Genomic DNA, 13,025 nt, shown 5'->3' with positions numbered 1-13,025 from the left:
TTCTGAACACGCTTTAGTATCAGTGCTCGTCTCTTTTCTGACGTTTTGTTTATTACCTCGTTAGTAAACCAATAGATCACAAACAACTGCAGCACAGCTTGAATCTACTCCATACTTATTATAAATGTGGCGCTCAAAACTGATTACTGTCCGTGGCCGATTGGGAGGAGCAGTCGCGCGCAGTTTACACAATCTTCCCGTTACTTTAGACCGCGGTGTATACGCAGAAAGCAACCGGTCTGGGGCAAAAAAAAGTTCCTGGGACAAATTTCCGGGTAATTTCGGAGTAAACGCGGCTTAAGATTCATTGATCAGTTGTGCTGCTCGTTTACACTCTAGTACTCACAGCTGATGCGTTGTTTATTCATAAATCGTCCTCCATTCATTTCAGCTGTGAACAGCACAGCTTCCAAGATTTCTTGAGAAGATAATTCATAGTACAGTCCTTTCGATCTTGTCGATCGATCTCTAGTGCGAGTTTTCTTCAATAATTGTTGAGGCTTATCTTCTTTAAAAATTTATTTAGCCCTTTGAGGTTAGCAGAGGAGTCTCTCCCGATACACGTCCATAAAGCATGCACGGAGATGCAGTCATAACAAAAAGCTGCGGTTTATTGATCAGAATATCCGGTTTACATTCAAGCAAATACAGTGGGGATTTTGCAGGCTTTCCTACATGCATAGCATGTAGAGGTCTGTCATTTTTATCATAGGTACTCTTCAACCGTGAGAGACGGAATCTAAAACAAAAATCCAGAAAATCACATTGTATTATTTTTAAATAATTAATTTGCATTTTATTGCATGACAATTATTTCATGCATCAGAAAAGCAGAACTTAATATTTGTTACAGAAACCTTTGTTTGCAATTACATAGATCATAGTTTCCTGTAGTTCTTAACCAGGTTGTAGTTCTTATGTGGTTTCTCCACTGTATGGATCTTCATGTGTCGCTTCAGGTGACTTTTAATAGAGAATCTCGTCCCGCACTGATCACACGTGTGCGGCTTCTCTCCAGTGTGGATCATCTCATGTGTTTTCAGATTTGATGACACACTGAATCTCTTGTCACAGTGTGAACACTTGTACGGTTTTCCTCCAGTGTAGATCATCTCATGTGTTTTCAGAGATGATGACTGACTGAATCTCTTGTCACAGTGTGAACACTTGTAAGGTTTTTCTCCAGTGTGAATTCTCTGGTGCAGTTTTAAACTGTTTGCTGTAGTAAAAGTCTTCTCACACTCAAAGCACATGTACTCTCTCACACCAGTGTGAGTTTTCTCATGTGCATGTAAAATGTGAAGCCGTGAAAAACTCTTTCCACACACAGAACATGAATGCGGCTTCTCCTTCATATGAACTATCAGGTGTATCTTCAGGGCTGCTGCACAGAGAAATGTTTTGCCGCATTGATCACATGAGAACGGCTTCTCTCCGGTGTGGATCCTCATGTGAAGATTAAGGTTTGATGATTGACTGAAACTCTTCCCGCACTGATCACAAGTGAACGGCTTCTCTCCGGTGTGGATCCTCATGTGAAGATTAAGGGATGATGATCGACTGAAACTCTTTCCGCACTGATCACATGAGAACGGCTTCTCTCCGGTGTGGATCCTCATGTGAAGATCAAGGTTTGATGATTGACTGAAACTCTTCCCGCACTGATCACAAGTGAACGGCTTCTCTCCAGTGTGGATCCTCATGTGAAGATTTAGGGATGGTGATCGACTGAAACTCTTCCCGCACTGATCACATGAGAACGGCTTTTCTCCAGTGTGGATCTTCATGTGAACATTAAGGTGTGATGATTGACTGAAACTCTTCCCGCACTGATCACAAGTGAACGGCTTCTCTCCGGTGTGGATCCTCATGTGAATCTCAAGACATCGTTTGGTTGTGAAACTGTTTCCACACTGAGTGCAGGTGAAAGATTTCTTGGCTCTTCTTTTCTTTAAACATTTATTTTTAGTCTTTGAGCGACTCAAGGGTTTTTCTCCAGGTTGGACATGATGTTCCTCCTTCACTTCTCTCAGTTCTTCACTCTCCTCCTTCACTTCTCTCAGTTCTTCACTCTCCTCCTCCACTTCACTCAGTTCTTCACTCTCCTCCTCCACTTCTCTCAGTTCTTCACTCTCCTCCTTCACTTCTCTCAGTTCTTCACTCTCCTCCTTCACTTCTCTCAGTTCTTCACTCTCCTCCTTCACTTCTCTCAGTTCTTCACTCTCCTCCTTCACTTCGCTCAGTTCTTCACTCTCCTCCTTCACTTCTCTCAGTTCTTCACTCTCCTCCTTTACTTCTCTCAGTTCTTCACTCTCCTTTACTTCTCTCAGTTCTTCACTCTCCTCCTTCACTTCTCTCAGTTCTTCACTCTCCTCCTTCACTTCTCTCAGTTCTTCACTCTCCTCCTTCACTTCTCTCAGTTCTTCACTCTCCTTCACTTCTCTCAGTTCTTCACTCTCCTCCTTTACTTCTCTCAGTTCTTCACTCTCCTCCTTTACTTCTCTCAGTTCTTCACTCTCCTCCTTCACTTCTCTCAGTTCTTCACTCTCCTCCTTTACTTCTCTCAGTTCTTCACTCTCCTCCTTTACTTCTCTCAGTTCTTCACTCTCCTCCTCCACTTCTCTCAGTTCTTCACTCCCATCACTCGCTTCCATCAGGTCTAAAATCAAAGAAAAAAATATTATATTTAATTTTCAGTACATTAAAATATTTATATTCAAAGAGAGAAATATAAAGTGAAAGGACATGAAAGTGAGCCCTGATGTAATGGTAGAAAGTAGACAACTGTTATAATAAATTATGATAATTCCATGCCTTTTTATAAATTGATTATATGTCCTTGAAACTTTCCATGAATGAGGCAAATTTATCTTGCAATTATTATTTTTAGGCACGGATCCCATGTTTCTTTAGCAAGAACTATTAAATATATTTGATCAATGACACAATTATCTAACATGATATTAACATTAAAATGTACAATACTGCCGTGTTTTGACACCAACTTTCAGATTGATATTTATTTTACTAAAACTTTTTAATTATTAATGGCTGTTCACACTAGACTTTTCCTTACTAGACTTCCATTCATGCGCATGTGAAAGTGGGACACCAGAAACACAAGCTCAAGTGAACAACCCTGTGAGAAATAACACAAACGTTTAACATTCAAGTGGAGTGGAGCCTCAAGAGGCATTGTTTATTTTTTTAATTATTATTATTTGTTTTATGTTCAATTTATGTTTGTGAAAAAGCTGCCACAGCGGCCGCGGCCTTAACTAGTTTTAAATGAACGTTAGTCCTACATGTTTCACTCAACCCTGTTACTCCTGACATGATTTTCCTCTTTTCAAAAACAGAGCATTTCTTAAAACTGTGACACTCAGGAGGTGACATCATATGGGCTCTTTCTGATGCATGATGGGAAGACAAGAGAATAATCTCAATCCATTTTTACACAAACTGTAGCATTGACTGTATTCGTCAACCCTGTTACCAAAGTTAATGTAAGAATAATCTCTATAACTATGAATAACTTGTATGATATTTCATTAATACAACTTTATCAGTAACTTGGTGTTTACTGATTATTCCTAAAAAATAAAGTTAAAAATGACAAATTCTGGTACCCTTGTTGCAAATTGGAAACCAGATATAAAATAAATGTAAAATAGTATTTAGCTTGATCTGATATTGATAATCAATATAAAAGTGTCTCAAATCTCCCTTTACTGACCATTTGTTGAAGAAAACCCAGAACATTCTGCACCATTTCATAGTGTAACTGTTTATCTAAATGTGATGAAATGCTTGAATGTTTCTAACATGAATGTTCTTCAGCATCATGAATAAATGAAGAATAAACACCAACCTCTTTGTTCTTCAGGATCTTCAGTGTGTTTCATTCTGCAGGGTTCTGGATCACTCGTGTTCTCACTGTCCTCTTTAATAAACTCAGTCTGCAGATTTCAGCTCTTCCTGATGCTTTCATGCTCGTCTCCACTTGTAGCTGACGGGAATTTACAGCATTTATTGGGGAATTGCTGTGGGAGGAGCTTCACTGATGATGTGATTGCAGTGGGAGGAGCTTCACTGATGATGAATTCCAGTGTGGGAGGAGTTGATCTGCCAAAATCAAAAATATAAATCACTGAGTTTTTTTTATAATAAATGACACGAAGCATTTATGTCTGTCTATCTATTCACCGTACAGTAACCGATGCCAATTAATTTATTATTTTATGCAAATCCTAATTCCTAACATTATTCTTAATTAAAATACAGGTATCTAGAAATAAAGAAAATAATGTCACTAATTTTAATTCTTTCAAATATAAATAATGGTAAGAAAAACAGTTCATAAACAAACACAGAAATAAACTTTCATATAGTATCCAACAAATACCCTCAGTCTGCTGACACCAATGAAATGAGCTTTAAGTGTCAATTTACAGGAGATCTGGAGACATCAGCATAATAAATGAGGTGAAAACAGGAACTATTGTCATGAAATAAAGAGTGTTTTCAGCAGATCTGTTAATATTGATGAGCCTCAGACTATCAACACTCATTCAACAAGCCATTCAGGATCATCAGCAGATCATCTCACTTTATTCTGAGTGTTTGCTGTTAGAAACACATTATTTGAGTCAGGATACATGATAAAAGCCTGTAAAACAGCTGGGCAATTCCAGCATTATGGACGTGACATTTGCAGTCAAAGCTTGAAACATAAATTCTCAGAAAATGAGAAAATGCATTTAATATATATATATAAAACGCGATATGTGAACGGCCCCTAAAGTGGTATCGTGTGCGGTTGTATCTAGTTTAAAAGGCCTTTTAAATATGAACACAATTTTGGATTAAATAAAAGGACAGTCAAGTCAAACAAAACAAGTTTTATCTCCTGTTTAGTTGGTAACACTACCATTCATTAACATTACTTAGTGCCTTATCTAACATCAACACATTGAGTGAACAATATATTTTTACAACATTAATGTATGTTTGTGAATGTTATTTAATACAAAACACTTGATTGTTCATGATAAAACCTTTGATTTTAAAAATGTATTAGTAGGCTACATTTTTAAATTACCCCAAGGAGAATAATTGCTTCAGTGTATATAACTATTGTTAGGTCACTTTATCTAATGTTATCTAACAAATGGATATACACTTTAATATATGCAAATGTAATTTAAATTAGCTTTGGTACTGAAATTGGTACCGAGAACCGTGGATTTTCACAGGTATCTGTACCGAATACTGAAATTTTGGTACCGTGACAACACTAATTGTAGCATAGTTTCTGTTGAATGCAGTGTAATAAGACTTCAGCCATGGAAATGTCACAAGTAACAGAAATAAGCACAAATGTCAGAGCATGTCAGAACACCTCCAGGACCCAGAAAACCCCTCAGGCCCCAATAAAGGAGCCCAGACATTAGAAAAATATAATAATAAGCTTTATTTTAGAAAGCGCCTTTAAAAGTGGCTTCTCAAAGCACTGAACATAAAATCACAATCCACCAAAGATGTATAAAACAGAAATTAATAAAAGCATCAACTGCGAAGTTAATAATAAAAACTGCGATACACCAAACGAAAAGGCATCAGCAATTAAATGTATGTTTAAAAAAATAAGTTTTGAGAAGAACTTTAAAAATACCCAAAGTCTGTGCTTCCCTGAGTTCACGCGGTAAAGAGTTACCAATAATCCAGTCTTGTGACCACAAATGAATTAATCAGTTTTTCAGCAACAGTTAAATTTAAGATAGGATGCAGTCTGGCTATATTTCTAAGGTGGAAAAAAGATGCCTTCACAGTACTCTGTACAAAATGATCAAAAGTGAGGCAGGAGTCAAAAATTACACCAAGGTTCCTCATCTTACTCAGGATCACTAAATCAGCGCCATCAACAGACATGGATAGTTGAGCGGCTTTGCGAATTTGATGACGGGAACCTATAAGCATAACCTCAGTTTTCCCACTATTCAAGCAAAGGAAGTTATTATTCAACCATGCCTTAATCTCAGAAATACAGACAGAAAGATAACAAGCATCAATATCTTCGCCAGGTTTAGAGTGGATGCATATTTGAGTGTCGTCTGCATACAAATAGTAATTAAGACCGAGCGATTGCAACAGATGTCCAAGAGGAGATAAATAGATGTTAAAAAACAGTGGACCCAGAACTAATCCCTGAGGAACACCAGTGAGCACCGAGCAAGTATAAGACCTAAAGCCACCCATCGAGACAAAATGGGTACGGTCGGTAAAATAGGATTTAAACCAGTCCAGAACTGTACCAGATACACCAAAAGCAGTTTTTAGACGGGAAAGTAATAGACCGTGATCCACAGTATCGAAGGCAGCTTTAAGGTCAAGAAGAATGAGAAGTGAGGTAGAACCAAAATCCGAGGCCATTAACAAGTCATTGGTTACTTTGACCAACGCTGTTTCCGTGCTGTGAAATTTACGAAAACCTGACTGAAGGGGTTCAAAGAGGTTATTGGTTGTGAGATGGTTACGAAGTTGAGAGGCAACAACACGCTCAAGTATTTTTGCCAAACAGGGAAGATTAGAAATGGGACGAAAGTTGTTCAAATCATCCCTAGTGACATTTTCTTTCTTGGGTACTGGCGTAACAGCAGCAGTCTTTAATACTGCTGGTACGACCCCAGTTTCCAATGATTCATTTATAATTCTAAGGATAATTTGACACCACACAGGGAAGCAGGGTTTAAATAGATCCGTAGGAATTGGGTCCAGTAAGCAAGTTGTTGATTTCATGCTGGATACTTCCCTAGAAAGAACCTCAGAATCCAGTAATGTAAAGTCAGTGAAAGGAGCACCAGTGAACCCAGGTGCACAAAAGGATGGAGTGGCACAGTCAGAGTTAACATGAATGTCTTTATGGACATTATACATTTTTGAATTAAAAAAACATAAAAAAAGAGTCACAGAGCTGTTGAGAAGCCGGCATAGTGGTAGACTGATTAACTTGAAGCAGTCTGTTTATAGTTTGGAACAAGTGTCTGGGATTATTTTGATTATTTTCAATAGTCTGAGAGAAAAAAAGAGGATCTTTCAGTCTCCAAAAGAACTCGATATTCCCGCAGAAGATCTTTCCACTCTTGATAGTAGACACTCTGCCCAGTAAGACGCCATTTGCGCTCCTTTTTCCGACAGGCAGCCTTTTTAAAACGTAGATTGTCATTATACCAAGGAGCGGATCGGACATATGTGACTTTTCGTGACATTAGCGGAGCATAAATGTCAAGATTAGTAGCAAGAGTTGAATTTAGCAAGCAGATCTTGAAGATTCTCCATAGAGATGTGGTTGGCCATCACTGACATTAATCCAGTTTCATCCATAGAGGGACAAGAATTGAGTGGGCCATTAACCACCCACCCTAGCACAGTCTTGACCGCATACGGTCCATTTCCTTGACTGTTCTCTATTTTACACAGTTCCATAGTGTTAGATTTTGCTGTATTTGGCCGACCAGTGGTATGGGTGGCTCGCCAATGTATTAGATTTCTCCAATACATAAAATAAGTAAGCATGACCAGAGTTCTTGTGGGGAGAAGAATTTATTGAAAGTTTGTAGTGTAGCAGTCCTTCAGCAGCGATGTTAGCATGTTGCCCTTCAACAATCTAAAACCCAAAGTTCTGTCTGTGAGACAGAACTTTATACATGAAGACAAATGGGCTACAAACAATAGAAAACTGTTAGGACCTCCCACAGGAGATCGATCTAATTTGCTAATCCACTCTGAGCAATGCTGATTCTTTTCATTCATTCACACCAATCAGTTTCTGTGGGCCATACATCTGAATGGGCCATTCATCTGTATGGGCCATTTGGCACACAGCTTTGCAGACACAGACATTACATCTGTGGATTACATCTGATACACAGTCACAATGTAAATTAATCTGATAACTGAAAATACAAAATCTTTCAAACTTTCCTTTGATTATAATTTGATCACATAAAAAAATAAAGAACATAAAACAAATAGATATCATGTACACATGCTGTATGCAGGTTCCTTCTTGAAATTACAGTATAAGAGTTCATGGTGAAACTTTGCATCCTCTTGAATGCTTGTATCCTCTGGAAGCTTTTATTTTGAAGTTGTGATCTTGCGGAAGTGACGGATAGTGTTGTGTTCTGTGGATGTTCAGGTTGCCAATGCAGTGCAGTCTAAGCGTTGGATGTCTTTGCTCATCCTCTGGAACACATACAATCACAAAAAAAAAAAGGGAATCGTATCTTGCCAAGGAAAATATTTTAAACGCTTAATTCCTAACTGCCTGAAAAACTGTCCCTATTTATATTGGCAGGACACTACTGTGTTTATCACTGGCTGTATGTTTATGTCTTCGTCCTCAGGCGACAAGCTAGGGCCTAAAAACCCTAGTCCCGCCATATCTGGACTCTGATAAACACTACGTCGGTCCACTCATCTCTTCTCTGCACCTTAACTGCTTCATTAGTTACCATGAGATCCTGAAGGCTTTCCCTCCTGGATTCTAATGGTGAAAATTGATTCTTGGCATTGTGTCCTACCAGGCTGAATCTTTCATCAGTTTGGGCAAGGCTGTCAGATGTTAGGTTTTCATTGGACATGGGCCGGCCGGTGACACGTTCAAAAGGGCATAGTCCAATTTCCTTGTGGTCATCCTTACTGCATTGCTTGTCATGATGCAGTTTTGTTTTAGCTTCCACCACTGATGGCATTTGTTTTCTGGATGCTTCATCTTGAATCAGTTTACATGGCAAAACTTGCTGAAGTTGTCTTAATGTTTGTCAGCCTCACACTTCTGCAAATGTTGCCGAATTTGTTTTACCAAAACCACAGACAAGCCATCTCTGTAGGTGTTTGTACTTAGGTGCTGCATCTTTCCATAAGCCCTTTTAATGTCCGCCAAGGCCCATAGTCCACTCTCTGAGTGCTTGATGCCATACTTCTGGCACATGTCATCATGGCACTTCTTCATTTCCAGCCGTTTGCCCAAATATGCATTCAGATTGTCCATCATCTGATCAATGTTAACATTTAGAGGTTCTGTTCCATGTCTTTCTGTTGTTGGCCTCAGTACAGGGTCATTACCATTTGTAGTGCAGACTCCATGGCAAGTACAGGAGAAGTGCCCTCAGAGGTGTGGAAACAAAACAAAATCTGTTAGAGCCGTAACATGAGCTTATTCTGATTTAAATTCTCAGCAGTCTTTTAGACTGACCATTTCAGTCACACAGACAAATCATTAGTTTACAAATTCAACTTAATTTTCAATCCTACATTCAAAACAAAACATTCACGTTTAGATTAAGTTTCTTTGTTTCATTTCTAGAAAAGAAAACTCCTGATTGATAAGACTTGTTCAGTTCTTTCTGAGTCCTAACCTGAATTGGTTTAAATTTGTCCCTTAGACATTAGAATTTTAATCTTTCTGCATCTTTCATCAGAAGGCAAATAAATTTCTAGTTTCTAACACAATTAGAATGTTTAATTCAAAACTAAAATATTGGTTACTGAATTAGCACCCAGTCAAGAATTACCAATTCTTGCAGCAACATCAGTCCCAAACTATTTCAATAGCTCCTACAATCCAATGAGAACGGACCAAACCTCTTTCTTAAATGATTCTTAGAGACTCAAGAGAACAGGGCCAAGCTATACAACTTATTTCTATAGCTCCTACAGTTTCAGGAGAATTAACTAAATCATTTAAAAGGTTCCTACAGACTCATGAGAAAGGTCCAAACCTTATACAGTTTCTACAATCTCTAGATGAACGGACTAATTTGTTTCTTTAACAATTCCTACAGACTCCAGAGAAAGGACCAAACCTGATACAGTTTCTACAATCTCTGGATGAACGGACTAAATTGTTTCTTTAACAATTCCTACAGACTAGAGAAAGGACCAAACTTATACTTTATTTCAATAGCTCCCGCTCCCATGAGAACGGACCAAACCTCTTTCCTAAATGATTCTTAGAGACTCAAGAGAACAGGGCCAAGCAATAAAACTTATTTATATAGCTCCAACAGTTTCAGGATAATTAAGTAAATAATTTAAAAGGTTCCTACTAGAGGTGGGCAGATCGATACTAATATTGATAATATCGATACCAACGTTGGTATCGGTATTGATCGATATCAACATGAAAATATCGATACTTAAGTTTCAGTTTCTCTCGTTTTGCGACCTGGCCGTGTTTTTCAAAATGCTGCTGCTGTCACAGAGCAGAGCAAGCTCTCAAGAGTGCTGCTCGTGCTCGACACTGCTCTCCTCCCCCTCTCCTGTGTTGTACCGTCACGTGACTCACCACTAGCGCTACCACCAGCAGTCAGGCGCGCGCGCCGCTCAGCCGCGCATTTCTAACAGCAGTCAGTCAGAGGCGGAGAATGGCAGCAGACAGAAAGAGGAGCGTTGTATGGCTGTATTTTCAGGCCGAAAATGAGACAACAGCGACTTGTACCATTTGTAGAAAGTCTTTAAAATACAGTGGCAATACAACTAATTTGTACAAGCATATGAAAAATCACGGACCAGAAAATGCAGAGCTGCAGAAACGGAGAGAGGTGGAGAAAAATCCCCCTACCCCACCCCCTGGCCCCGACAGACCCGCGACTCAGAGGCAGAAGTCACTGCCAGAGGCATTTCAGTTTGGCAGAGAATATCCAGGTAGATAAGAGTGATGAAAGACATATTTTAGTCATCTTCAGCATTAGTTAATAATAATTAACAACTGGTCGTTTGTTACTTTAGTCAACTTAAGAATTATGCTAAGACCTAGAAGTAATACATTAATTCCATTGAAGTGTGTTATTTAAATGAATACATTTACTGGAACTGAAACAAATATACTGAATATAATGTAGGTCATATTTAATATTTGAATATAATTACCCTTTTTGTGTTAGCTGTGAAAGGGATACTAGTTTCTATATTTAAACTACACGTAGATGTGCACCAGACTTAATTATTTTTATTATTTATTATTTAATCAATAGCTGATTCTCCAAGAGCAGTGGATATTACAAGGCGCCAATCAGAAATGATTGTGAAGGACCTGCAGCCTCTTTCCATAGTGGAAGATGTCGGCTTCAGGAATTTTGTAAAGACACTTGAGCCACGGTACAAAATTCCAAGTAGGAAAACTCTGATGGAGGGGAAACTACCTGCACTTTATGAAGAGTGCTCCTCTAAGGCCAGAAAGGCATTAAGCAGTGTGGACAATGTTGTGCTGACAACTGACATGTGGACATCAAGAGCGACAGAGGCATATTTAACAGTCTCATGCCACATCATAGATGAAAACTGGCAAATGCTGGCATACGTGCTTGAAACGTGCTCTGTTTCTGGACAACACACTGCAGACAATATTTGTTCGCAGTTAACCAGAATTGCGGAAGAATGGAGCATTTCAGAAAAGATTCAGGCTGTAGTAACAGACAATGGCGCCAACATGGTTGCTGCTGTGCGTAAAGCTGGTTGGTCACACTACCCATGTTTCGCACACACTTTACATTTGGTGGTGAAAGACTCTCTCAAGGCTCACCCTGACATACTAGAACTCCAGAAGAGAAGTAGTGCTATAGTTACTTTCTTTCACCACAGCACTAGAGCTGCAGACAAGCTAAAAGAAATCCAAAAGCAGCAGACGTTCCCTGAACATAAACTCCTTCAAGCAGTTGAGACAAGGTGGAACTCTGTCTTCTACATGTGGGAGAGATTGTTGGAGCAAAAAGAGGCAGTTACCACAGTTCTCTGTCTACTTGGCAAGAGCTCGCTTTGCCTGAATGAGGAGCAATGGTCTGTTATCAGTCTCTCTATTGACGCACTGAGACCATTTGAAGAAGCAACCAGGGAGGTATCTACTGAAAAACATGTTTCAGTTTCGAAGGTGATTCCCCTGGTTTCAGTGCTCCTGAAAACTGCTTCAGCTTCTGAGCGACAAGGTAGCAAGCTAGCTGCTGAGCTGTCAGCACAATGCCATCATCGTTTCAGGTCTATTGAGACATTTTATGGTCTTGCTGTCAGCACCTATCTGGACAAAAACCTGGGATTCCGTGACTCTGCAAATGTTGAGCCTGTAAAAGCTCGACTCATTACAGAAATGCAGTCAATGAGTGAGACCTCAGCACCTTCAACATCTGGATTAAGCTCTGCCACCAGCTCTGCCACCAGCTCTGCTTCAGCCCCTACAACTAGTTCAAGCTTGTCTGCAGGGGCTCCTGCATCCCCACCTGCAGCAAAAGTTGGGATATGGGAACATTTTGACTCTCAGGTCCTTGCATCTCAGCTGCATTGGACAACTAGCACAGATGCACTAATTGAACTGCGCAGGTACTCAGAAGAGAGGCCAATTCCTCGTAATAAGGATACACTATTTTGGTGGAAAAACAACGCACAAACATTCCCCTCTCTTAGCAAACTTGCGAAGAAAAACCTGGGAGTGGTTGCAACATCAGTGCCAGCTGAGAGGATTTTTTCAAAGGCAGGACAGTTAATTAGTCACAGGCGATCTGCAATAAAAGCAAAAAATGTGAACATGATTCTGTTCCTGAACAAAAACCTCTAACCAAAACCTCTTTTCTGCACAGGGGAACAGGGACCACAGGGGATTCTGGGAGTATTTCTTTGAACTGAAGGCTTTGGGTGTTGTTTAATTTTTACATTTTATATTTTGTATTTACAGTAATTGGTTTTTATTTATGATAATTTTTTTTTTAAATCCTGAAAAGAAGTGCACTAAAGAGAAACGTTATTTTGTTCTCATTATATCGTATTAGAAGGAGAATTTGTTTTACATTTTTTATATTTATTGTGAAGTAAAACTTTGTGACTTTGTTTATATAAGAGAAAAAATCCCGAAAAGAAGTGCACTAAAGAGGAGAAACAATTTTTGTTAACAAACTTGAAAAGATCATTTGTTTTTACCTTTTTTTATATTAGTGAAGTAATAATTTTGTAACTTTGTTTATTTAAGAAAAAAT

At 39.0% G+C, this 13,025-nt stretch overlaps 2 protein-coding genes across 3 annotated transcripts in view; one reads left to right on the top strand and one right to left on the bottom strand.

Annotated features, from left to right (window-relative positions):
- Positions 1 to 382: 382 nt before the first annotated feature.
- LOC306985625 (uncharacterized protein) overlaps positions 383 to 13,025 on the bottom strand; it is a 30,965-nt gene continuing 18,322 nt past the window's right edge. Inside the window, exons 2-3 of one of the 2 annotated variants that reach the window (XM_079588089.1) lie at positions 3,872 to 4,125; positions 383 to 2,599 (exon numbers count right to left, since the gene is read on the bottom strand). In XM_079588089.1, the coding sequence (XP_079444215.1) occupies positions 879 to 2,599; positions 3,872 to 3,905 (1,755 nt within the window). In that variant the 5' untranslated portion in view covers positions 3,906 to 4,125 and the 3' untranslated portion in view covers positions 383 to 878. Of the gene's footprint in view, positions 2,660 to 3,871; positions 4,126 to 13,025 lie in introns of both variants that reach the window. The other variant, XM_079588088.1, reaches the window with a different exon arrangement.
- On the top strand, positions 11,084 to 12,610 carry LOC307009736 (zinc finger BED domain-containing protein 4-like; the record flags this gene model as incomplete). The annotated part of the gene is made up of 1 exon (XM_079633766.1): positions 11,084 to 12,610. One exon carries the CDS (start codon positions 11,084 to 11,086, stop codon positions 12,608 to 12,610), a length of 1,527 nt encoding a protein of 508 aa, XP_079489892.1.

This window comes from Phoxinus phoxinus, assembly GCF_949152265.1.
Source record: "Phoxinus phoxinus genome assembly, chromosome: 1".
Lineage (NCBI taxonomy): Eukaryota > Metazoa > Chordata > Actinopteri > Cypriniformes > Leuciscidae > Phoxinus > Phoxinus phoxinus.
The sequence above is the reverse complement of the archived record's forward strand: the minus strand, read 5'-3'. Positions and strand labels throughout refer to the sequence as shown.